This window comes from Neovison vison, chromosome 6 (genome assembly GCF_020171115.1).
Source record: "Neovison vison isolate M4711 chromosome 6, ASM_NN_V1, whole genome shotgun sequence".
Lineage (NCBI taxonomy): Eukaryota > Metazoa > Chordata > Mammalia > Carnivora > Mustelidae > Neogale > Neogale vison.
In genome coordinates, this window is record NC_058096.1 from 199,913,644 (window position 1) to 199,939,010 (window position 25,367).

The following is a 25,367-nucleotide window of genomic DNA, read 5'->3' on the forward strand; positions in this document are numbered from 1 at the left end:
CTAAATAATACCTTTGCTGGCTAGAGTATTCTTGGCTGCAGATTTTTCCCATTCAGCACTTCAGCACTTTGAATATATCACGCCATTACCTTCTGTCTTGGAAAGTTTCTGCTGAAAAATCCCTTGCTAGCTTTGTGGGTTTTCCTTTGTAAGTTACTGTCTGGTTTTTTTGTTTTGTTTTGTTTTGTTTGTTTGTTTTTTCATGCTGCTTTCAAAATTTTTCTTTATCACTGTATTTTGCCAGTTTCATTGCAAATGTCTTGGTGTGGATCTGCCTTTGTTGATTTTGATGAGAGTTCTCTCTGCTTCCTGGATCTGAATATCTGTTTCCTTCCCCAGATTAAGGGAGTTTTCAGCTATTATTTCTTTCAATAAATTTTCTTCCTCCCTTTCTCTCTCTTCTTCTCTGGCTCACGTATAATATGAATGTTACTGTGTTTGATGGAGTCACTGGGTTCCCTAAGTCTGTTCTTATTTTTCATAATTCTATTTTTTTCCTCTTTTGTCAGCTTGAGTACTTTCCATTACTCTGTCTCCTAGGTCAGGTCACTAATTCATTCTTTGCTTCTTCTGCCTTGTGATTCATTCTATCAGGCATGTTTATCATGTCTTTTTTTTTTTTAATTAACATATAATGTCTTATTAGCCCCAGGGGTACAGGTCTGTGAATCGCCAGATTTACACACTTCACAGCACTCACCATAGCACATACCCTCCCCAGTGTTCGCAACCCAACCACCCTCTCTTTATCCCCTCACCCCAGCAACCCTCAGTTTGTTTTGTGAGAATTAAGAGTCTCTTATCATTTGTCTCCCTCCCAATCTGTTTCTCATGTCTTTATTGAGCCATTTAACTCTGATAGGTTATTCTTTATCTCTTGTTCTGTATCTCACTCATGTCTTCCACTCTTTCTTAAGTTCAGTGAGCATTCTTATGATCATTACTTTAAATTCTCTATTAGACATGTTACATATATCTGTTTTGCTTAGATCTCTGGCCATGACCTTGTCCTATTCCTACATTTAGGATAAATTTCCCTGTTTTCTCATTTTGTCTAAGTCTCTGTGCCTGTTTACTGTGTTAAGAAAGTCATCTACATTTCCTGTTCTTGAGAGTGATAGCCTTATGAAGTAGTGTCCTGCCATGTGGCGTCCCCTCTTCCCCAGGGTCTGGCACTTCAGGGAATGTCTCTAATGTGTGTTGCTTGTGTTCTGCTGTTTTATCCTGGCCACTTTATTCTCCAAGCCAGTCATCTGCAGAGGCTCTTTTTACTTGTTGTGGGCAGTGTTTGGTCACTGGTCTGAATGACATGTTTTAACTAGGTATGGTCTGGTCTACTTGTGAAATGAGACCTGTTGCCATCACTGCTGGAACTTCCCCATAGAGAGATTTGGTGTGAGTAAGGGTTTAGGCTGATCTTCTTGGGGAGGGGGCCTGGTGTGCTGGGACTGAGGCAAGCGTGACTAGGAGGTGTGGTTCCACTGAATATAGAGAGTGGGGCTTGTTGTATTAAGTAGCGAGTATCTGTACTGAACTGGTTCCCACAAGTGGGCCTATAGTAATGCTGAGGAGCAGAGGAGGGAAATGGCATCAGTCACTTCCTTTGTTCCCAGCGGTGTCTCTGAGTGCTGTCTCTCTGGATGTGCTCCAGTGTTCAGAGCATTTTAGAATTGGACAGAGAATAGAGTTACTGTTTGCCACTGTGTAATATAATATATGGCTGCAAATAATGTATTTTATTTTTATCATATATCATTATTTATATGTAAGTGTATACTATATATAATTAATAGGCTAAGATATGAATTTGAGGAGTCTAGCTTAAGAGCTTCTCTATATAGCTATTACTCTTAATTGGCTTTGAACAATGTATTAATAATATATTAGATAAAGAGTCTTGGCAGTTATAATATGTACCGCCATAAATAATTCTTCAGGAAAGATTGTGCCCCTGCCTTCTCCTAACTGCAGCATTTCTGCCCTGAGAAGTGGTCAATTGGAAAGGCAGATGACCAGTTGATTTACTGGGAACTCTGGGTCTGATTGGATTTATGTTACTCTGAGCTCCCCAGAATAGTCAGTGGGATGCCCTAGTTAACTTAAAAACTGTAATTGACTAATCTTAATTTAATCCTTGTTTTTATCACTTATGTAACTGAGCATATTGTAGATATTCAAAAAACTTACTTATTTGCTTATGTGTTCTTCTGGAAATATTCTATGTACACACAGGCACATATTCCTTCTGTCATTCTAAGTTGGAATCATTATACTGGAACTCACATTGCATTTTATATTTGGTTTTTGCAAATATTTTCTCGTTTGCCTTTTGTCTTTTTTCATGAAGACATTTTCATTTTTATTTAGTCTTATTTGTATATCTTTTCCTTTATGGTATTTGAGCTTTTTCTCTTGCTTAGGAAGTACTTCTATAGAGTATTCCCCCACTTATCTGCAGTTTTTCTTCCCATGGTTTCAGAAATTCAGTAGGAGCCTAATGCTGTGTCAGAATGCCTATGTCATTCACCTCATTTCATGTCATTATGTAGGCATTTTATCATTTCATATCATCACAAACAGAAGGGGGTGAGTATGATAGAAAAAATATTTTGAGAGAGGGAAAAGGAGAGAGACCACATTCACATCAGTTTTATTATTGTATATTGTTATAATTATTATATTTTGACACTAGTTATTGTTGTTAATCTCTTACTGTGCCTAGTTTATAAATTTTATAAACTTTATCATAGGTATCTATTTATAGAAAAAAACATAGTATATATAGAATTTAGTACTATCTGTGGTTTTAAGCATCTACTGGAGGTTTTGGAACATATCTCTGCAGATCAGAGGGGACTACTATACTTTGGAAATAAAAAGAAGAGCCCCCATAATTTTTTGTAGAATTTTCATGGTTTAAGTTTTTTACATCTAACTCTTTATTAGGAATTTATTTTTGTGATTAGGAGTTAGTTAAGTCTTTATTTTTATTATTTTTGTAAGTTGATAGTTTTCAGTCTATTAATTAAATAATCCATATTTTCTTTATTGAATCTAAATCTCACTTTTATCATATAGTGCCTGGGTGGTTCAGTTGGTTGAGTGTCCAACTCTTGATTTTGGCTCAGGTCATGATCTCAGGGTCATGAAATTGAGCCCTGCATAGTCTGCTTGAGGTTCTCTTTCTCCCTCTGCCCTCCCCCTGATCTTCTCTGTCTCTCTTTCAAATAAATAAATAAGTCTTTGAATTTCCATAAGTGTGTGAATCTATTTTGGATTTCCTCTTTCTCTTTCTGCGTCAATGCCAAACTCATTTAATTACCAAAGTTTTTTTTTTTAAATTTAACTTAATTTTTTTCAGTGCTCCAAGATTCATTGTTTATGCACCACACCCAGTGCTCCATGCAATATGTGCCCTCCTAAATACTTACCTCCAGGCTCACCCATCCCCCCACCCCCTTCCTTCCCAAACCCTCAGTTTGTGTCTCAGAGTCCACAGTCTCTCATGGTTCATCTCCTGCTCAGATTTCCCCCAATTCATGTTTCCTTTCCTTCTCCTTATGTCCTCCAAGTTACTCCTTATGCTCCACAAGTAAGTGAAACCATATAATAATTGACTCTCTCTGCTTGACTTATTTCACTCAGTATAATCTCCTCCAGTCCCATCCATGTTGATATAAAAGTTGGGTATTCATCCTTTCTGATGGAGGAATATTCCATTGTATATATGAACCATATCTTCCTTATCCATTCATCTGTTGAAGGGCATCTTGGCTCTTTCCACAGTTTGGTGATTGTGGCCATGGTTGCCATGAACATTGGTTTGCAGACAACCCTTCTTTTCACTACATCTGTATCTTTGGGGTAAATACCCAGTAGTACAATTGCAGGGTCATAGGATAGCTCTATTTTCAATTTCTTAAGGAATCTCCACACTGTTTTCCAAAGTGGCTGTACTAACTTGCATTCCCACCAATAGTGTAAGAGGGTTCCCCTTTCTCCACATCCTCTCCAACACTTGCTGTTTACTGTCTTGTTAATTTTGGCTATTCTAACTGGTGTAAGGTAGTATCTCAGTGTGGTTTTGATTTGAGTTTCCCTGATGGCTAATGATGATGAACATTTTTTTCATGTGTTTGTTAGTCATTTGTATGTCTTTGGAGAAGTGTCTGTTCATGTCTTCTGCCCATTTTTCGACATGGTTATCTGTTTTTTGGTTGTTGAGTTTGAGGAGTTCTTAATAGATCTTGGATATCAGTCAATATGTTTTAGTATCTGGATCACTCACTTTCAGACATCATAAAAGTTTGGGGTTGGTAATGACTTTAGAGGCCATTGAACAAAATTTTATTGGTTTATAGAGGTGGTACCCGAGTCCCTGAGAAGCAAGTGATTTCTGCAAAGGCCCCACCTCCAAGTGCCAGCAGAGCCATAAATGAACCTAGAAGCAGTCTTATGGAGTAGATGTTGAATCAGAAGATGGGGCTTTAATGCAATCTACTGAGATAGCTCTACAGGCCCTCAGAGCTTCAGTGTTATTACTTGTAAACAAGAACTCCTTCACAGGTGGCCCTGAGGAATGCACAAGACACCCTGGTGCATCACACTATGAGGTACATACAACTTGAAAATATTCAGTTGACTCTGAGCCAGGGCCTTCTGAGTCTAATTCAGTGGTGTGTCCTCAACTCACCACAATCAAACATTTCATATCTATGCCGAGACTTAATATTTCATGGCTAAAAGATACTTGAGAACAATCTTTCCTAAACACCTCTGAAAGATATTATGTGTTCTTAGAAAATCAAGGTTTTTGTGCTGAAATAGATGCAGGAAAAGGCAAGTTAGGTAAGATCTTTGTTATGGGATGTCAAAACTTTAATATACTAATGTTTACCATAAATTAGGAAAGCTAGCCACATTTCCCCAGTTAGCTTGATCATGGAACACACCTCTACTCCTCCATTTAATATTTGCACATCACCCAGGAAGATTTCAAAGAATAAATACTATTTACTTAGAGCAGTTTGTTTTACACTTGAGAAGAAAAATAAATTTCTTTTAAAAGAAAAAAATGAAAAGAATGCTGTAGACAGTCAGTATTGCTTAATGTAACAATTATTACTTTTGTTACTTAATTAGGCACAAAGGGAAGACTAGGCATGCCTATAACTTACAGATCTATGAAGCCAAATCAAAATGAAATGAAATGAAAATATAGTGCCAAAGTGTATAAAATTTAAACTAATGATATTAAGTTTATATGGAAAAAGATTATTTGCTAGACATTAATTTATACTTGATATGAATATGGTGCCAACCACTATGGCTCCGGTGCTAGTAAAGGAGGTCAGCATAGTGGTGTTCTGTGTGATACCCTGTTTTCTCAGATTGCTGTTTCTGTAGTTCTGATGAACCTCTTATTTGCATGGCCACCACGATGTCTGATGGCAAAGATTTTAAGGGAACATATCAGAGAAGTAAGAAGTCCTTCTGTGCTTTCTCCATTTTACCCCCAAAGGAATCTTAAATGCAAACACAAAGGCAGATACTGAAATCTTTTAACAATTCTTGCTTATAAGGAGTTATTTTTTGATCCAGAATAAATTGATTTAACTTTTGAGATAATCACCAAAAAGAAAAGACAACATAAAACAATTCTTGTAGCAAACTAATGTATCCTTGATCACAAGTGCCCATCCTTCTGGAGTCTGAGTCTTGATTTGAGCAATATGACTTTAAAATATGGGTTTAATTATACTCTAAATAAAATGACTACAGTTCCTAATTTCTCAGTCATTGACAAACATGTCAAGCATACCTAGAAGGTGATTACTTATCTGGATTTATTGAAAAGCACTGACATTGAGATCATAAAATTATTACTTAATCTAGGTACTAAATTATCAGTGATTTTAGTTCTTTGGGCTTCAGTGATAGTTTACGAAGTTCATGGCATATTTAAATAGAAACAGTATTTTAAAATTTCATGTTAAAATGCATCTTCTTGTTTAAATATGAAGTGCTTACTTGAAGGGAAGGTGCAATATGAATGATACATGGTGTTTTCTTAAACTTGTTTTTTTGATAATAGTGAATGTTTTGAAGATGGGGTTTTTAAATGTTAGGAGGTACTAAGATTGATAGCTTTGCAAATTGGTTTTAAGTATTTTGAATTTATAACTATCATCATGTTGCAAAATAACATTGACTTTGGAATGGCTTACTTCCTTTTGTAGTAATTCAAAAATATTATGACAGCTATAGTTTTATAGTGAGCATAAAAGCCAGTGAGGTAAGTTCAATGAGGTAAGGTTAGTGTTGGAAGTTTTATTAACAAAAACTTTAAGTATTAACACATGAGTTACAATTCCCATGTGTTTTCAGAAATTTGCTGGAACTGAACCGAACATTAAATTTTGAACTTTGGACTAGTCACTTAAAACCACCTAATTTTAGTGTAAGAAGTAGCCAAAAACTTAAGTATGAAAACAGCTTTATAAAGTTGGCTGGATTATTAACCCACATATGATACAAATTCTTCCATGTGGGTGATACGAAGCACTCTTAACCAAGCATTGTTTTCTTCAAGTAGGTGGCATGTGGGTCTTGAGTAAAATTTTTTGACAGGTAGGTAAGACAAAATGCATCTTTACAACCTGAAAATCTCAGCTGTGTTATTAACAAGCTGGTGATTGTAACTTAACTTTTATAACCACGGCATGTGGTTATGCAATACTAAATATCCCTGAATTTTAGTTTTTTCTATTGAAATAGTATAAGGGCACAGACTTATAATTTAGGAGAAAGGTATATTGTAAATTATGAAGCACTTTATAATATAGCCATTATTGTTTCTTTTTGTGCTATCTAAATATCTTAAAATATAATATAGGTTTTTTGCCTTGGTCAAATGCATAAGCTTTTGATTGCTAAAGATAAGCCAGCCCATAGAAGCAGAACCATGTAGTCCAATTATTCCCAGTCATTATCAATCTACTGACTGAGTGATCAATATGATGGTAAATACATCATTGACATTCCCCTTGAGGAGCTTAAGGGCATAGTAGAAATGACCAAATCTCTTGCTACTCATAACTGTGTGGAGAAGAGAGACCTTAAAAATAAAGATAAAAAACAAGGAATCTTTTTAGGAAAGGGATATCTCTTGGTTTTCAGTGGTATTGATGTCATCATTTTACAAGTGTTTATTAACTTGATTTCAAACTGTTGCTTTTAAGTGGGAGTTATGTTTAAATGGGCAGTAGATGTCCTAATTAGTCTTTGGGAGGAATATAAATAGAAGTACAGGACTGCTTATTCATACATAAGTTAGACTGTAGTTCAGGTTTATTGTGTCAGGGTCTTCCAAATTATATAGCCATTTACCTTTTGGATGTTTCCTTGCATCTCAAACTATGTGTCACTTAATCTCAGACTCTTGCTTTCCCACCCCTAAGTCTGATTCTCCCTAATCTTTCCCTGCACAGGCAATAGTTGCATTATCCAAAGAGTTGCTTCAGCCAGGAATTATTTTTGATTCCTTCCTTCCTTTCATCCCTATACATATAAACCCTTAGTTCTGCCAGCTGCCTTCTGATTGTAATTCAAAATATGTCTCAAGTACAGGCTACGACTTCCTCTCTATCACCTCCATCCTGGTTGTGGCAGCTACTGTCTCTCCTCTGGTTGACTGCTGTAGCTCCCTACCTGTTCCCAGACTCCATTCCTGCCTCCTGTCTGTTCGTATAACAGCATCCAGTTGTTCCGTGCATGACCAATAAAAAGACTGTTTGGCCTTTAGTAATTTCCATGCTTTCTGGTTCAACAAAGTACACTATATTTACCTTGTATGTTTCTTGCTACAGATCTAAAATTAATCATTTCTACCATGAAACTGATTTCTTTTAGTGAGGTATGGTTTTTAGAGACCACAGTCTGGGCATTTTGGGTAGGTGTTCATTGTGTAGAAGTAGTCACTTTTTCTAAGCTGTTTTTGTTTTAAGATTATTTATTTATTTACTTATTAGAGAAAGAAACGGAGTGAGAGAGAGGGAGAAGCATGAGTGGAATAAGGGGCAAAAGGGAGAAGCAGACTCCCTGCTAAACAGGAAACCCAGTCTGGGACTCGATCCCAGGACCCCAGGATCATGATCTGAGCCAAAGGCAGATGCTCAGCTGACTGAGTCACCCAGGCTCTCCTTTCTTAAAGAAGCCTCTTTAATGGACACAGCTAGAAAATAATTTTTTAAAAGAGGAAATACATCATCTGTTCATAAAGATCAGTGAAGACCATTTAGTGTTCTAAGATTGCATAGCAAAGAGCAGCTATTGGTTAAATATACCATTTTACTGAATACCAAAGTGTCTTTCCAGGTTTGATTTACATTAGCCGATATTTGCTGAATCATGGATTTTTATTATTTTGTGCACATACAAGCACAAACATATACATTTTCACCAATAAACACAAATATTCACAAATCAGCCTTTTGTCATTCCATTTTTATAAGTATTTTATGTAAGCTTTTAGATTTTATATTTGTATTATTTCCCACTTATTCTAAAAATTGTGTTTACTGATGATATTGACGTAATAATTGTTTGCTCTCCCTCACCTCCAACTTTACAAATATATGGTTCAATAAGTCATAGACCTGATGGCCTTATTAAAAAGTTGTATGTCTAAGCTAGAACAATGCCTGATACAAAATCGATTCTTAATAGTTATTAAGTGAATGTGTATTCTAGTTATTATATATTTTTTTAAAAAGCTCCTACAGAGAGGTAAAATCTGAAATCAAAATAGCCGCAGAAATCCAAGAGTAGAAGGGCATAACCCAACCAAGCATAGTGTAAGAGATAGACATAAGCTCATCTATATAGCTGGTGTTTGATGGTACAGCTGCTGAAGGACATTTTTTCTGAAAGGTAACTTTTGCTATAATTAGGATTGGTATAAAAAGAGTTTTTAAAAAGCAATGATTATTCTAAATTCTTCTCTTCAACAAGACTCCAGAAAGACTGTGCTAACAGAATCACCAACCAGTTAGGTCATTGACAGTTACGTGGTTCTCAGGGTTCTCCTGATCTCAGGATCAGGGGTGGTTAGACAAGGAGGACTGTAGGATTCATGCCCCATGACCTTGCCTTTATGTAGTACTTCACAATCTCTCAAAGTGCTTCTTCAGGTTCCTAAGGTCCATCCTTTTGAGGCCAAAAATGGTTTACACTAGCTGGGTCAATGCGATGATATTTTCTGGGTAGAGCTCAGGCAACCTTGTTTGGTCCAGAATCCACCCTAAAGCATTTTTATGCAGGAGATATTGAAATTTAAAGGTTGAAACTTTTGTGCTTACTAGTCATAGGCTTGCACTGTCCAAAGTGGTAGCTATGAGCCATATGTGGCTATTGAACACCTGAATTGTGGCTTGTCCTAATTCAGATATGTTGAAAGGGTAAAATAAATGTTGGATTTTGAAGAAAAAAGAATGTAAAATACCTCATTAATATTTTTCTTATTGATTAGAGGTCAAATAATGTTTTGGATATAGTGGGCCAAATTAAATACATTATTAAAAGTGATTTTACCTGTTTATTTTCATTATTTTTTTACAGGGCTACTAGAAAATTTAAAATTACAAATGTGGCTTACATCATATCTACATTGGACAAACCATCTCAAATCTTGTTCCTGGAAGAGTAGGAGTACTTGTGTAGCATTTCTAGCCAATCTACATATCTCAAACACCACTCACATCACCAAGGAAAAATCACTCCTCACATCAATTATGTTAATTGACCAAATTTCAAGTGTTCATCAAATATAAAGAGTATCTTGGAACTTTTGGTAGCTGACTATGGCATGCCAGCTTTTAATTAAAGTCTTTCATAGGCTAATTAACTACCCCTAGAGAATTTATTTCCAGTTGGGAAATACACCCATCCATCCACCCACCCTTAAGCCTCTACACACACACACACACGCGCGTGCACACACACACACACATTATACAGTGTATGCTGAAATATTTTAAAGTAAATGACAGACAATATAACACCATGCTACTTGTCAGAGCACAAAATCTTATTTGCTGAGTCTCCACTTTTCCTGAGGGCTGCTGATTAGCAATCTTTATTGCATTCCTACAGTATATAAATCACTGGGTTAGTAGTTGTAGAAAGCAGAATAGTATAGTAACAATAGCGAAGATTTATTGAGTGTTTCTAGGTGCCAGGCACTGTGCTAAGTGCATTACATTTAATTTAATTTAATCTTCAAAATAACTTGATGAAGGAGGTATTGTTATTATCCTCATTTTGCTTCTAACACCTTACTGTGTTCCTGAAATTTGGAAGGCCTATGGGTAAGTCCGTGGCCATTACCATGGGTTGCTTGAACATATATATTTGTAATGCAGAGACTTTTGCAAAACAGAGTTGTCCACTTGGGCCACTTTACTATGCAAATGGACGTTCAAACCAGTGTGCTTCAGAGTATTCTTCCTCTTTGATCTTTTTCTCTCTGTTCCCAATATCTTGACATTTGACCTTAGCGTCCACTCCCCAGGGTTCCGCTACTTGCTCCATTTAGTTCTGTCCTTGCTTTCTGTCTTTACCCCCCTTCTTTGGATTTGGGGTGAAAGGCTAGGGGAAAGTAGATTTTGAGGTCCTATACATAGAAGGAGTAAAGGGAGGAATAATGGCCCTTTTTCTTTTAGGTTTATAGCAATTTCTAAGACCTTTCTAGTTTTAAGGTACCCACTCCTTAGCAAAACCAGTGGAAATTATAATAATTTCTGAGTAGTTTGACATATGATACTGTAAATCCAGCCCATGTTGAGGGTTGGGGATTACAGCAACAGAAGGTAGGTAGTGACCCTGCTTCTCATGGTCACTTGGATCTAGATTTATGGGGGTTCTACCATCTTACAGCTCTACCATCTGGAAAATGTAGCTTTCAAGATCTCTGAGTAAGGGAAAGAATGTGGGGATGGATGGACAGGAAGTGACATATGTCACTTCTGCTTACATTTCAAGAATAAAACACATACCCCTATCTTCCTGCAAGGGGCTGGGAAGGGAGATCTTTCCTGGGTTCAGGAAGGAAAGGAGAATTGGATGTGAGTGAGAATTAGTGGTTACCACAATAATAAGTTTTTGATTTTAGGTTATTTTTAGTGTTTGGGTCTTTGGAGGCTGTGTACATTATACATACTTTCAAATTGAAACTGTCTTCCCATTTGAATGATTGCAAGTTGAATCAAATTCAAATATACCCTTAATCCAAGTCTGCTATTAGGAAAAACAAACAAACGAAATTTTGAATGTGAAATAAAACTATATTGGGAGTTTTGTGAGTGTTCCAGTTTCATTTTCTTTTAAAATTGTTCTTTGTGATAGTGTGTTTATTCAATTCCTGAAGTGTTGTCAAGTAAGTTGTATTTAATCTGCGAAAATTTTCAAGTGGCTCCTTTCCCCTCTCAAGGGTTTAAAAAAAATTTTTTTTTTATTTTCTCAAGTTTTGCTGTAGTCATTTTACGATTGAAATGAACCATTTGATTTTTTAAAAATTATTTATGGCACATCAAGTAGCACTTAGTGTTTGGTCACAACACTGAAACTGTTTCCGAAGCCTATGCAAAATACAGCAGAAAGGTCGGGAAGCTTATGTATAGCACTTCTAGAAACATACCTCACTATTGGAACTGCTTATAATTCCTGGGTGCTGACATAAAGATTAATAATACTTAACTCTGATTTTGGCAATTTTTGCCCGTTTTATTACCATGGCCCTTTTCTTTCAAGTTAGTACCTGGAGCTGAAGTGATAACAAATATTTCATTTTTTATACTGCCGGATAAAAGGTTAAATTTTTATAAGTTACAAGTGCTTTCACACACACACACACACACACACATACATACACACACACAAATACACATTCAACTGGATCAGAAGGAAATGAGTAATTCTCCTAAAATGAAAAGATTGTCCTAGTTTTAACTTTAGGTGACTAGTTCCCATGCGGTTAAGTCATATGTAAAAATTGGAAATTCAGCCTATGGGTCTTTGTGTGCTGACTATATCATATAGTTCTAATTTTCTTTTGTTTTTCTGGGAAATGATGGTGCTCTTTGCCTTGCCAAGTTTTATTATTGAGTCAACTGCCAAAGTTTAAGAGAGAGAGAGTCAAGGCCCTTAAAATTATTTGGTGTTGAGTGAAGAGGCAGAGAAAGGTATTTCATATTCCCAAACATTTTAACTTTTATGTCTCTACCTGATGTTGGAATATAATCTAACCATCAAGGCTTTTCTGATTCTTTTATAAATGATGTACACTGTTGAGTGAAGTCCAGACATTTGTGAGGAGAGCCCAATTTGGAAATACATATTCAAATTTTTAATTGACTGTAGTCTTTCTTTCCTAATCTTCCCTGTATTTAAACTTCTGTGTATCAGGAGGCCTGTGTGCCTGCTTGTGGTTTTGCACCATCTGGAAGTTAAAATTTGATTTTTAGAAATGATGTCATACTGGCTTACTGCAAACTGGGCTAATGTTGGTTTAGAATTGGATGCAGTTTAGGTCAAAGTTTTATTTTTTAAAATATAGACCCTTAAACCTCATGTCTTGATTCTAAGAGACTGCAAAGCTATAAGGGTAGGCTGAAGTGATTGAAGGTCATGATTAAAATTCCTTTGAAGCTAATAAATGCATTTGGGTGCATGGAAAATAATTTCCCAAACAGAAAAACCTTAGCTGGCACAGGCTGTTTCCTACCATGTAGAGTTTGGGTGTTGTGAGCAATGTGTTGATTGTGGCCATCCTTACTCTCTATCTTACTCCCGGAGAAACATTCTTACACCTAGCGTTGTGTCTCTTCTAGGCTCAGAAAGATGTAGCAGGACACTAATAGATCACTTGTGGCGAGAAGGCACAGTAAATGTTAAGCATATTATTTATCATACAGAGTGTCTTTTTCTAAACTCTCTCCAGCACCTTTTACTACCTCCCATGTTGTAATTTATTTATATCACAGTTTTGAATGTTGAGTGTTTCCTCTACTCCAGATATAGACCACCCATTTTTGACAGCTAGAATGCAGGATTAATGGGACCACAGTTTCTTCTCAGATTCACACTGAGTCCTGGTCAGCCTGTGGGAAGTCTCTACAATTGAATGTAACCCCTTATAGCCACTACCGCAGATTCCTTAAACATCTGATGGCCATGCCTCTTCTTATGTAAGGGCCATAGAAATCTAGGAGCTGGGAAGTGAAGGGGATATTCATGTCCTGGAGATCTTCCCTTGACTAAATGAAAATTCACGCCAGCTGCACTAAAGCTTAAACATCCCAGATTCTCAGATGACCTATCTTTGTTTCAAGTCCTCTCCATCTACCAAACTAGAATAACATCTCTTTGGGGCTTCATCCTATCTAGCAAAAAAAAAGAAATGCGATTTTTAGTTTATACATAAAAGATGGCACTCCAGATTATAGTAGTGGCTATATCCCCTTCACTTCCCAGCCCCTAGATTTTTATGGTTCTTATCTAAGAAGAGGCATGGCCATCAGATGTTTAAGGAATCTGCTGTTTCCACCTTGTGTGGTCACAGAATGTCCATCTTGTCTCATAATGTGTTCAGGGTCCTTCTACCAACCGGGCTTCAAGCATTTGTTTCACCCCTTCCCTTGCTGGGACCTCCTTTCTAGGAAAAAAAACTGGAAAAACTCTCTACTCATCAACTTCTCATCACCCTTGACCTTTAGAAACACAACTTTAGGGGCACCTGGGTGGCTCAGTGGGTTAAGCTGCTGCCTTCAGCTCGGGTCGTGGTCTCGGAGTCCTGGGATTGAGCCCCGCATCAGGCTCTCTGCTCGGCAGGGAGCCTGCTTCCTCCTCTCTCTCTGCCTGCCTCTCTGCCTGCTTGTGATCTCTCTCTGTCAAATAACTAAATAAAATCTTAAATTAAAAAAAAAAAAAGAAACACAACTTTAGTGCTTCTTTCTTGGAAAGGGGTAAAAAAGGGAGTTTCTACTCTGATAAACTTTATTTCTTTTTTTAAAAAAATTTTTATTTTTTAAAAATATTTTATTTATTTGACGGCGACAGATCACAAGTAAGCAGAGAGGCAGGCAGAGAAAGAGAGAGAAGGAAGCAGGCTCCCTGCTAAGCAGAAAGCCCTAATGTGGGGCTCGATCCTAGGACCCTGAGATCATGACCTGAGCCAAAGGCAGAGGCTTTAACCAACTGAGCCACCCAGGCGCCCCTGATAACTTTATTTCTAATATCATTGTTCTTTCCTAATGTATTCTACCTAAGACTGATTCTTGCCTTTAACATTAAAAAAATGTCAGGCACTTAGTGGGTTCCAACCTTTTTGTTCATAGATAGGGAAACTGAGGCTGGAGGGCTGGTAGAGGAGTTATTTGTCCTGATTCTCATAGCTAGATAGAAGCAGAACCCAGCCCAAAACCAACGTGTCCTTTCCAGTGTGCCAAGTTGCCTTTTGAATTTGTGTCCTGATAGAATTTATATATCTTTTTATTTTGGTTTATTATGGTATTCCTGTCTCTTTTTTCTTTTTAAAATTTTTGTCTTTTTTGTTTTTTTTGGTCCAAATTTTATTTGCTGGTAGCATAATAGACAAATGCTCAACAAGACTTGTGACAAGATGCAGCAGACCCCTACTTACCCCTATCCCATTTCTTCTTCCCCAAGACAACCTATTTCAACTCTTTTTGCCTGGTTATTTTGATATTTCTAAGTAACATGCTTGCCTCACTACTTCTTCTTCTTCTTTTCCCCCCCCCCCCCAAACATAATTAAATTATTGTGTTTGTTTGTTTTCATTATGTTCAGTTAGCCAACTCACTACTTCTTGATTGTTGCTGTAGCTACTATCCATCAAATTGCTGGTATGGAGGGTGAGGATTAAATTCTCCCATCACCCCCAAATCTCACATTACCCACATAAACTTTTTTTGCACTTGGTCTTTGGAATATTAAGTGTGAAAAATAAAGCTTATGTTTCCTCATTTTATTAGCAGAAATTGTAATAATCTAATTTTTGAGCTAAGATAGAAATAGGATTTTTTTGTCTCTTTTTTGTTTCTTTAATATTTGGAAAGCAGTCTTTCATAACACTGGAGAATGGTCATTTCCATAGCATTTCCTTCTTCTTGGCAACCTGTATTTTTCTAATGCAGGAGTATTTCTCTACTTGTCAGTCTTGTTCTTCCAGATGTCTGTGGCATGGCCCATTGTGTTCTCCATATTCTTGGAGGGTGCTGCAGAGCCCGAGCAGGGTTGTGCCCTCCCCGCACAATGGATTATCAATGTGCTTTGTTTTCCTTAGCAGGGAGACATACTACTATTTCATAAGAACTTTTGATTTTAAAAAAAGCATCACTGTTCAGATACACACACAATGGGACTTTAAGGTAAATACAGGCTGTTAAAACACATGGCATTGAGATGAGCATGAGCAATGGTAGGACCATGCTGGGCTGAAAAGGCCACACTGCTGCCCCACTCCCTCCCAGGGCATGACTGATGGTTACTGATGACCACTGTGTAAAACTGCCCCCTTCTTTCCTTTTCCTGACTTCAGGTAGATGCGCTGAGGTTACGACTGGAGGAGAAAGAATCTTTTCTCAATAAAAAAACAAAACAGCTACAGGACCTCACGGAAGAGAAGGGGACACTGGCTGGAGAGATTCGAGACATGAAGGATATGTTAGAAGTGAAGGAAAGAAAAATCAATGTTCTTCAGAAGAAGGTGAGTAGCTCACATAAGCCCTCTAGCTTGGGAATTGGAATCATTCATGTTCTGTCATTTCAGAGAAATTTTTGAGCACATGGAAGAGAAGAAACTATTTTTTTTAAAGTTTTAGATTAGGAAGTATAAATTTTCACTTACTGGTATTTAACTTACTGTTTATTGTATCATGCCATTTTTAGCATAGCCTGATGAATTTTCTATTTGATTACCTGAAAACTAAATAGTGATGATTCTTTCTGTATTTTCCAGCTTAAATATAGAGATAATTATACAAATTGAGATATACATCTAAAATAATTACAAGTCTGTAAAGTTAGTATTTTTTTCCTTATGGAGAGTTGAGCAATGTATTCTGTGGGTCGTTAAGATATTTTAGATGCATTTTTAAATTTATGTATGTTTTAGTACATCTTACTCTTGTTTTGTGTGTGTGTGTGAGTGATGACTATTGTTTACCTCTATTACTTAATTGGAATCAATGAGACAATATATAATAAGCTGCTGACTACAGTCACCTAACACAGAAGACGCTTGATCTAGCTAGGGCCCTTCTTTCCTTTTTTCCCTCAGCAGCTCATTTTCTCTGTTGTAAGGGATCCAGATTTGGGGAATACACCCTGATTTTTTTTTTTTTTTTAATTCCCGTTTTCTACTAGCATGGAAACTGGGTAGGAACTGGTGGTGGGCAGGAGGAGCCAGCTGGCTGGGACACTGACGTAAACAGGCATGTTGCTGGCCACCCAGGCTACAGCTGCTGACAAATGAACTCTAATTAGTCCCTCCTTCTGGTGTTATTTGCCACTATCATCTCCCACCTTGTTTATACCAGCAACATCCTAGCCATTTTTTGTTTCCACTCCTACCTTTCCTATAGGCTGTTCTGAACATAAAAGCTGGAGTAGGCCTTTTAAAACAGTTTATATCAGTCTGATCAAAACTCTCCAGTCATAGTAACCACCTACATAATTTTGCAAAACGAAAATCATTCACACTTTATTGGGAATTTCTGGATGAGCATGAAACCAAGTCCAGGGCTCTTCTGAGCATGGGGTCTTCCCTGTGCTGCTATATAAGTCACATGCCCCTGAAGCAACCCCCAGCCCCTGTGGCTTCCATCCTCACTCTCAGGGTATTGGTGATCTGATGGATCATATTATTAATTCATTTCTGTTGAAATCTTTACAGACAAGGCTCTGGTAATTTGATCTTCCCTTTGCAGCTCCAGCTAATTGGTACAGATGTATAGAAGAGAGCTCAGAAGACATGACCAAGGACCCTTGAATCAATGGGGCTGTCAAGGGCAGATAGGACTAACAGAGAGACAAAAGGGCAATTCTTGGGGCAGGTACTAAGGATTCAAAAGAAAACTTTTCATTTAAAATCCCCAGCAGTGAATAATGATGAAAGCTGACATTTATTGAACTTACGTTGAACACTGTATGCTGGATACTTTGCTATGCTCATTATATGCAATGTTGACTTATTTTTTTTTTTTACCATAATCCTTTGAGGTGTGTATAGTTATTAACCCCAGGAAAGTGAAGGACACTGAAGCCTATGGTAGGCTTGCCCAAGGTCATGCAACCTAGATGCAAGTTTTTTGGTTTTTTGTCTTTGAGAAAATAGAAAAAAGTGGTTATAACAAGTTGAGAAAATAAGCCTCATTTTCCTTTGGACCTCAGGTTTTATGATGATACCAGGTGTCAATCAATGAAGAAAATCACAATTGCTTGTTTTACAAGGAGTTGAGACTAAGTGCTTTTATTCTTGAGGAATAAATGACATTGGTGTTCTTGGTAAAGAATTTGGGAGGATACTTTCAATGCAAATGTGGCAAATGACATTTCTGATGTGCACATTTTGCAAAATTTTATACTTTGCTCCAAAAGCAAGGCTCAAAGGTGTGGGGCTAGTTTGGAAGTTCTAGAACAAAGCCAATGGTATATTATGGCTCTTTTGGGAACATGATTATAATCCCACTTATTTAAACCATGTAGATAATGGATTAGGAAATATTTCATGTGTATTCAGAGCAGTTCTTTAGCTTCGTGTTTTTTTTTTTTTTTCCCATTGAGTGTTAACCAGTCCATTTGAGGAGGAAGTAATACCACTGCAACCTAGTATGGGGGAAGGAGTTCTATTATACTTGCCATATAAAGGAGAGAAAATCCCCAAAGAAGTAATGCACACAATTCAGAAACCAACTCAAAATGTGAAACTAATACAGAAGCTAATGGGCCAATGAAACATTGTCTTTGGGACTGGAGACTACTTCAAGTTTTGACCACATTCAGCATAATTGGCTGTTTTAGGGCAGGCCTGGATTGGAACAGCATAAGTTTTGGATTAGGGTGTGTTGGCATGGAAGAAATAATAAACTTATGTCAATGTCAGACATGTAGTATTACTTAAGATTTCTTTCTTATAGACTCTTTGGCAACCAGCACTCTGTTTTGATGCCAATAGAAATGGGTATGCTCCTTTCATAGCCATGTTTAACCTGGCGAAACTAGGCTTGCACCTCGTATCTGTCAGTCTTGCCTTTAGAGTCCTGGGTCTCAGAAATCTTGTGTCCTCCATAAGCCACGTGAATAGGTCACATGTCTAGGCAGCAGGCATGAACACAGTGCTCAGAGCATTTTGTTACTTGAAGAAGGAAGTGAAGTTGAATAAACAGAGAACCAGGTGACAGAGTATCTCTGAGCAAGGTTTTGTAGGAAAAGAGCAGTCATTGAGCATGGATTTTGGTTTTACTGCCATACTTTTGGCTCTACTCCATAATTCTCAGCCATGGAGTTATTTTAGTAAGGGACAAAAATGTACAGGTATGAAAATTGTTCAGTAGAGTATCCTCTTATGGCTGTGATGCTGAAGTCAGAGGAGCAGTACAGTTTTCAAATTGCAGCCTTTGTATTCTGTTCTCATATCTGAATTCAGACTTCAGCTGATGAAGTGCTACCTGGCTATTGAGTTTTTGTAGGAAATATTATAAAACCTTGATGACATTGTACATTTGGAAAGTGTATAGTGCCCAGGATTATAGGACATGGTAGCATTATTTGAACCAGATCAAATTCAGACTGTTACGTAGCTCATGCAACATAAACTTACTACCCAAGAAATTTTTTAAAAGTCATTAAATTGGACAAAAATTCTATCCCCATTTTCATTCTAGGTTTCAGTCCCATTTTATAGAGCAGAGGTACTTTATTAGTAGAAAAACAGATGGTGATTTCTCTGGAAGCCAAGTTCACTAGCTGCCCATGTGGCTTCATGGATTGCCCTGTGGGTTGGAAAGGGCAGGGAGAGGTGAGTGGAATTGGCTTCTGGGGTGGTATCAATGGACTTGCCCATTTCAGCAGCTTTAGTCTGCCATTTTGGAAGTATGGCAGTGAAAATTCTGAATAATGATAGGCTCAGAGGCAAGGATGCTACAGGAGTATGGTTATTAGCATACTGGGTTTCTTCATGAAGTTTATCAAAAAACAGTATCTGAAGAGATGATTCTAGAATGTTGAGATTTCCATGTTAGTGTAAAGTTGATGTAAGTTATGGAGGACTTTTGATTTTTTTTTTCAATTTATTTATTTTCAGAAAAACAGTATTCATTATTTTTTCACCACACCCAGTGCTCCATGCAATCCGTGCCCTCTATAATACCCACCACCTGGTACTCCAACTTCCCACCCCCCGCCGCCACTTCCAACCCCTCAGATTGTTTTTCAGAGTCCATAGTCTCTCGTGGTTCACCTCCCCTTCCAATTTACCCCAACTCCCTTCTCTCTAACACCCCTTGTCCTCCATGCTATTTGTTATGCTCCACAAATAAGTGAAACCATATGATAATTGACTCTCTCTGCTTGACTTATTTCACTCAGCATAATCTCTTCCAGTCCCGTCCATGTTGCTACAAAAGTTGGGTATTCATCCTTTCTGATGGAGGCATAATACTCCATAATGTATATGGACCACATCTTCCTTATCCATTCATCCGTTGAAGGGCATCTTGGTTCTTTCCATAGTTTGGTGACCGTGGCCATTGCTGCTATAAACATTGGGGTACAGATGGCCCTTCTTTTCACGACATCTGTGTCTTTGGGGTAAATACCTAGGAGTGCAATTGCAGGGTCATAGGGAAGCTCTATTTTTAATTTCTTGAGGAATCTATGGAGGACTTTTTAACTGAACTGAGCTCTTTCTTGGTGTTTAAACATCCAGTTGCACTTTTATATTTATTATTGGCAAACCACTTATTTTTTGAACATATGGAAAATTATGTTCTTTTTGCATTTACTGAGTGTTTCTTATGTGTCAAGCAGTCAGCACTCTACATCATAGAGGCTTGAAGGGAAATAAGACATTCTCCAGTTCTCAGGAACCTGACAGTGTGGTTGGGGAGATAGACATGCATAATGGAGAGCAACATGGTGTATTACTGGAAGCAAATTGCTTAATGGATGCAAATAGTAAAAGCTAATTCTGACTACCTTGAGCAAAAGGGAATTTATGGCAAGGATATCCAGAGCCCCAGTATCTGGTCCGTAGAACCAGATTAGGAATGATGAAGAATCAGGACAACTGTAGGAGACCAAGAGAAAGGAGAGAGTGCCATGATCTCATAACCAGAAATGTCTGGTCAGGCATCTTCTCTGCTGATGGCTCCCCTTTCACCCTCCTCCCAATGCTCTTACATCACGCTGTTGATTAAGATTAAAGTCCTGGGAGAGAGCTCTAGATTTCACACAGGTGTCTCTCATTGGCAGGATCTAACCAGACCTGCCATTAAAGGAATCTGGGAATGTGGCTCCAAGAGATTTCCACTCAGTTCTTGTGTCACTTACTTAGGGAAGTCTTTGCTGACATTGCAGGCTGGGGAGAGGTTTTATACTTTTAAAGAACTGTTTCTTGGCTCAGTTTGAAATTCTGCATCCCTTTACTGAATGTTGGCCTCACTCCATGGCTAATCTCTGTGAGTGCCCCAACTGTAGTCATCAAGATACCTCCAGCTTCTTGCAGAGTTCTTGGCAGGTTATGGTCCTCAATCAACACACATTGGGTGAAAATTATATCAGCAAGTTCTTAATGAATGAGGACTTGGGAAAAGAGAAATTACTTTGAGATCCACTCCTGACCCACGAATATTGTTAGCTGTGAGAGGAGTCTTTTGTCCCAGTGAAATGTCAGACTCACTCCTTGTTTCGAGGACAGTATATTCTATGTAGGCTACAAGACGGAACCATCCCATTTATAATAAAACAAGATAGGGAAATGACTGGTGTCCTATCTACATCGCAAACCTTGGTTCCATTACCCTGACAAGATAAAACAAGGTGTTAAGGCTTGAGTAAGGGAACTTAGCTACTCTTGCTTCCTTTTCCTTTTTAATAAAAAGAAAATGTAGCATTTATTAAGAATACTGTCTTGTTTTGCAAAGAATACAGCTTCTTCCTCCAGTTCTCACTTCTAACTTACTGGATTGTTAGAGGCATGGTATTCTGGTGAGAGTGAAAAAATGAAGGTATTGATTATTCACGATCATTTTTAATTATGACCATGCAAATGATAATTTTTTATAAAAAGGGATTATTTGCTGCTGATTGAGCCCTTACTATACATCAAACACTGTCCTGAGAGTTTTGTACCCTTAGGTTATAAGTCCTTATAGCAAACCTAATGGCAAATAGGTACTATCATACTCCCTATTTTCAAAATGAGAAACTGGTTTAAAGAGTACCTTGTCCAAAGTCACACAGCAGGGAAGTGATGGAGCTATTCTTTTTTTTTTTTTTTTTTAAGATTTTATTTATTTATTTATTTGACAGACAGATATCACAAGTAGGCAGAGAGGCAGGCAGAGAGAGAGGGGGAAGCAGGATCCCTGCTGAGCAGAAAGCCCAATGTGGGGCTCTATCCCAGGACCCTGGGATCATGACCTGAGCCAAAGGCAGAGGCTTAACCCACTGAGCCACCCAAGTGCCCTGATGGAGCTATTCTTAACCACCACACTGTTTCTATTTTATGATCCTGCCCCACTCATGAAGCAAGTGGGATCATTAACTTTTAGAGATTAGCTAAACTATAATTTGAGCAATTTACTCGAGGTTAACATACCAGGATGCCTATATTTAATACCAAATGAATAGAGATGAAATTACTAAGTAGTATGATGAAAAATAGGAAATCAACTAAATTAATAAAATACAACATCAGTTCAGGAATTTAAAAATTTATGTTAATATATATGTTAAGCTATATTTTAGAAAAAAGATTGTGATGACCTTCAGTTTCAGTTTCTGTTTATTTTTCCCCCATGAGATTCTTTACGTACCATTTTAAGCCATTGGATTTTTTTTTGCTGCTTCGTTTTCAAAGGATTGCACCATTTTTGCCATCATAGTAGTTTCACTTTGTTTTGGTAGTTGGCTTAAAGGAACAAGACCCCAAAAGGTGATTAGAGGCTTCTAAGCAGCTTTCCAGGATGAGTCACAGATGAATTCATGATTTGAGAGACTCCTCACTTAGTCCCAAGAGGAAGTAGTCTGGGAGGCTGCTCCACTTTGCAGTAAGCTGTTCACCTACCATCTGACCTTGGTGTAGGTGGGCTCACTTTGCATCTAAAGCTGGGAACTGGGCTGGCATCCAAGGGTTGGAGCTGCAACTAGGGTCCTTGTGGTTCTAAGGCAAGGTTTTCAGCTGGGAGACCCTTTACAAACTTCCCACCCCCAGGAACACTTGGCAATGTCTGGGCATAGTTTTGGTTGTCACAGCAGAGGGGTATTGCTACAAGCATCTGGTGGGTAGAGTCCAGGGGTGCTGCTAAACATCCTCTAAAGCACAAGAGATATCTGCCCTCCAAAGCAAACAATTATCTAGTCCAAAAAGGACTCTACAGGAATCTATTTCTTCCCATGTATGGACTGTCCAACTTATCTTGGCTCTCTCTTAAAATGATTTTTACTTTGTTTAATGGACATTTTTCTCTCTAATATTTCTGAATATTATCTCAGCTACTCTAATTAACATTTTTAGCTATACTTTTTCTCTGGCATCATTATAAGAAGTTTACAGAGGTAGACATCTTGTATGTGTGTATATGAGCATGTATAATATTTGAACTATTACTATTACTTTCTCCTTTTATATTTTTAATGTATATATAACATTCTTAAACTATTAAAATTATTAGAATTATTAAAACTGTTTTGACCACACCGATCATATCAACTCTTTTAGGGAGAGTTGCTGGTCAGCTGTGGTCTAGGGAATATATAATAGAAATAAAACATATTTGGACAGAGCAGTGTTGGATCACCCAGCAGGTATCACCCCGTTTAAATTTCTTTGGCTTAATGCCAGCGTTCTAGTCATTTGGAAAAGTGCCCCTTAAGGCCAATTTTCTTTTTAAATGTGCTTGATTTTAGTTGCGTTGGGGGCTAAAAATCTGATGTGTCTATTCACATTTTACTATTTTCTTTAATATATTTTATCTAGTAATTTGAGATGAGAAAATATTATTCATTATGGGCTGAATGTAGTTTTAACTAATATGTTGCTTAAATATTTGTAGCTAAAATGTATTGTCTAGATTAGTGTTCGTGATTTGCCACTTTTTTTTGAAAAGTACCTCTTCAGTCTAGAAAATATAAGAAAATCCTAACTTACTGCATTATGTAGTAAAACCTCTACATGTATTCTGTGTTTATATGGTTATTGGTGTTTACATGTTGGTGGGTCTCAGCAGAACATCTTTGTTCTGGCATCATTTAATATATTGCATTTTTATCATGGTTTGAAGTTGGTGACAAAGTTTCTAGTACTAATTAAATTTCACAGAACAAGGAATCAGAAAGCATGTGTGCCTCCTATTCTTGGTTGGAATTATTTGCCCAAGGTTAGCAATGACCTAGGCAAAAACTAGGTTGGTGGTTTTAACCAATTGATTCTATTGGCAAGGAGTCCAGGGGCACCTGGGTGGCTCAGTGGGTTAAACCTTGGCCTTTGGCTCAGGTCATGGTCTGGGGGTCCTGGGATGGAGCCCCACATTGGGCTCTCTGCTCAGCAGGGAGCCTGCTTCCCCCTCTCTCTCTGCCTGCTGCTCTGCCTACTTGTGATCTCTCTGTCAAATAAATAAATAAATAAATAAATATCTTAAAAAAGAAAAAAAGGAAGTCTATTTTGTTCCAATGAAGTTATGTTTTGAAGATCACTTTGCAACTCTTGAGTAGAGATGTGGCTGGCCTCTTTGGTAAACCTATGCCTCTTTATGAAGCAGTAAATTTACCAGCCTTCTTTTTCATATGGATTGCTAAGGGATTTGAAGTTGCCCTCTCTTAGTGATGACACTGATGAAATGATATTTTGCTAGCAAATGAACCAGAAAGCTATCTTTCTGAAGAAGCAAGTAAAAAAATTTAAGGAAGCCTGCTAATTCATTCAGGCATTCCTTCATCAACTACAGTCACTGTCCTCAATTAGGTGGATCTTTCTACTCCCTGGCTTGTTGGTTTGATCTATCTATCTATCTTAAAAGAAATAGAGAGCATGAGTGGAGTGAGGGAGGGCAGAAGGAGAGGGGAGAGAGAATCCTATGGAGCCTGACATGGGGCTTGATCCCAGGATCCTGAGATCATGACTTGAGCCAAAATCTGGAGTCAGATGCCTAACTGACTGAGTCAGCCAGGTACCCCTACCCCCTGGCTCTACTGAACACAACCCAATATTATTGGACTTTAAAAAGATATGTAAAAATAGGGATGCTGATGAAGCATGGACAACACTAAAGACAGAAAGATATGAGAGAGCAGAAAACCTGGGACCCTTCTGGTCTGGTGTTTTCATTTTTCCACTCAGGACTCAGAGGTCCTGAGAGATACAGTGACTTGTTTAGGGTCACAGTGCTAATTAGTGACAGGGCTGGGCTCTGATGACAGTTTTCCTTCTTCTTCTCTTTATTCCCCTGTGACAACTGAGGCCTTGGGTACCATTGTCTTATTCTGGCCATCTTGCTTTCCCTCCCCTTGTATCATCCAGTCATCCAACAGAATATATTCAACATCTGTAATGACTGGGATACCCTACAGGCACTGGGGATTACATAAGCTACTGGAGAAAATATAATTTCTGCCTTTTAGGAGCTCACACTCAGAAAACAAAACAAAACACACCAAAGATTCAATTACAGGGCAGTGTGTGCTCTGTGCAATGCCAGCCAGGTACATGGTATACATAGGAGGGGTTCTTCATGTATTGGGAGTAGAAATGGTCAAGGAAGACTTCTGGAAAAGTTGATGACTAAATCAAGAGCTGAGGTATTACAAGATGTTGTCCATTAAAGCAGTGAGAATAAGATTTGCAAAGATTTGAGTGGAAGAGGCAATACAGTGCATTTGGTGGATTTAGAAGTAAAAGTAATTTAATATAAATGGACCACACTCCCCTGCCCCATTTGAGGAAAAATTTTTACAGTTAGATGTTTTTCTATTCTTTATGTCTTCTAGCAATAAAATATATTTTATAATTAAGGTTTGAGAGTCACTTTGACTTCCATATTATAAATATTCTCTTCCTGTCCCTTGTGACT

General features: G+C 37.7%; 1 protein-coding gene across 10 annotated transcripts in view; it reads left to right on the forward strand.

Moving 5' to 3' along the window:
* Nucleotides 1-25,367, forward strand: part of ERC2 (ELKS/RAB6-interacting/CAST family member 2) — a 916,980-nt gene that overhangs the window by 372,250 nt on the left and 519,363 nt on the right. For all 10 annotated transcript variants that reach the window (XR_006385123.1, XR_006385122.1, XM_044253352.1 and 7 more), the window contains one exon: nucleotides 15,617-15,784. Coding sequence is in view for 8 of the 10 variants with exons in the window: in XM_044253352.1 (XP_044109287.1) it covers nucleotides 15,617-15,784 (168 nt within the window). In the remaining 2 variants the exon portion in view is untranslated. The remainder of the gene's footprint in view (nucleotides 1-15,616; nucleotides 15,785-25,367) is intronic.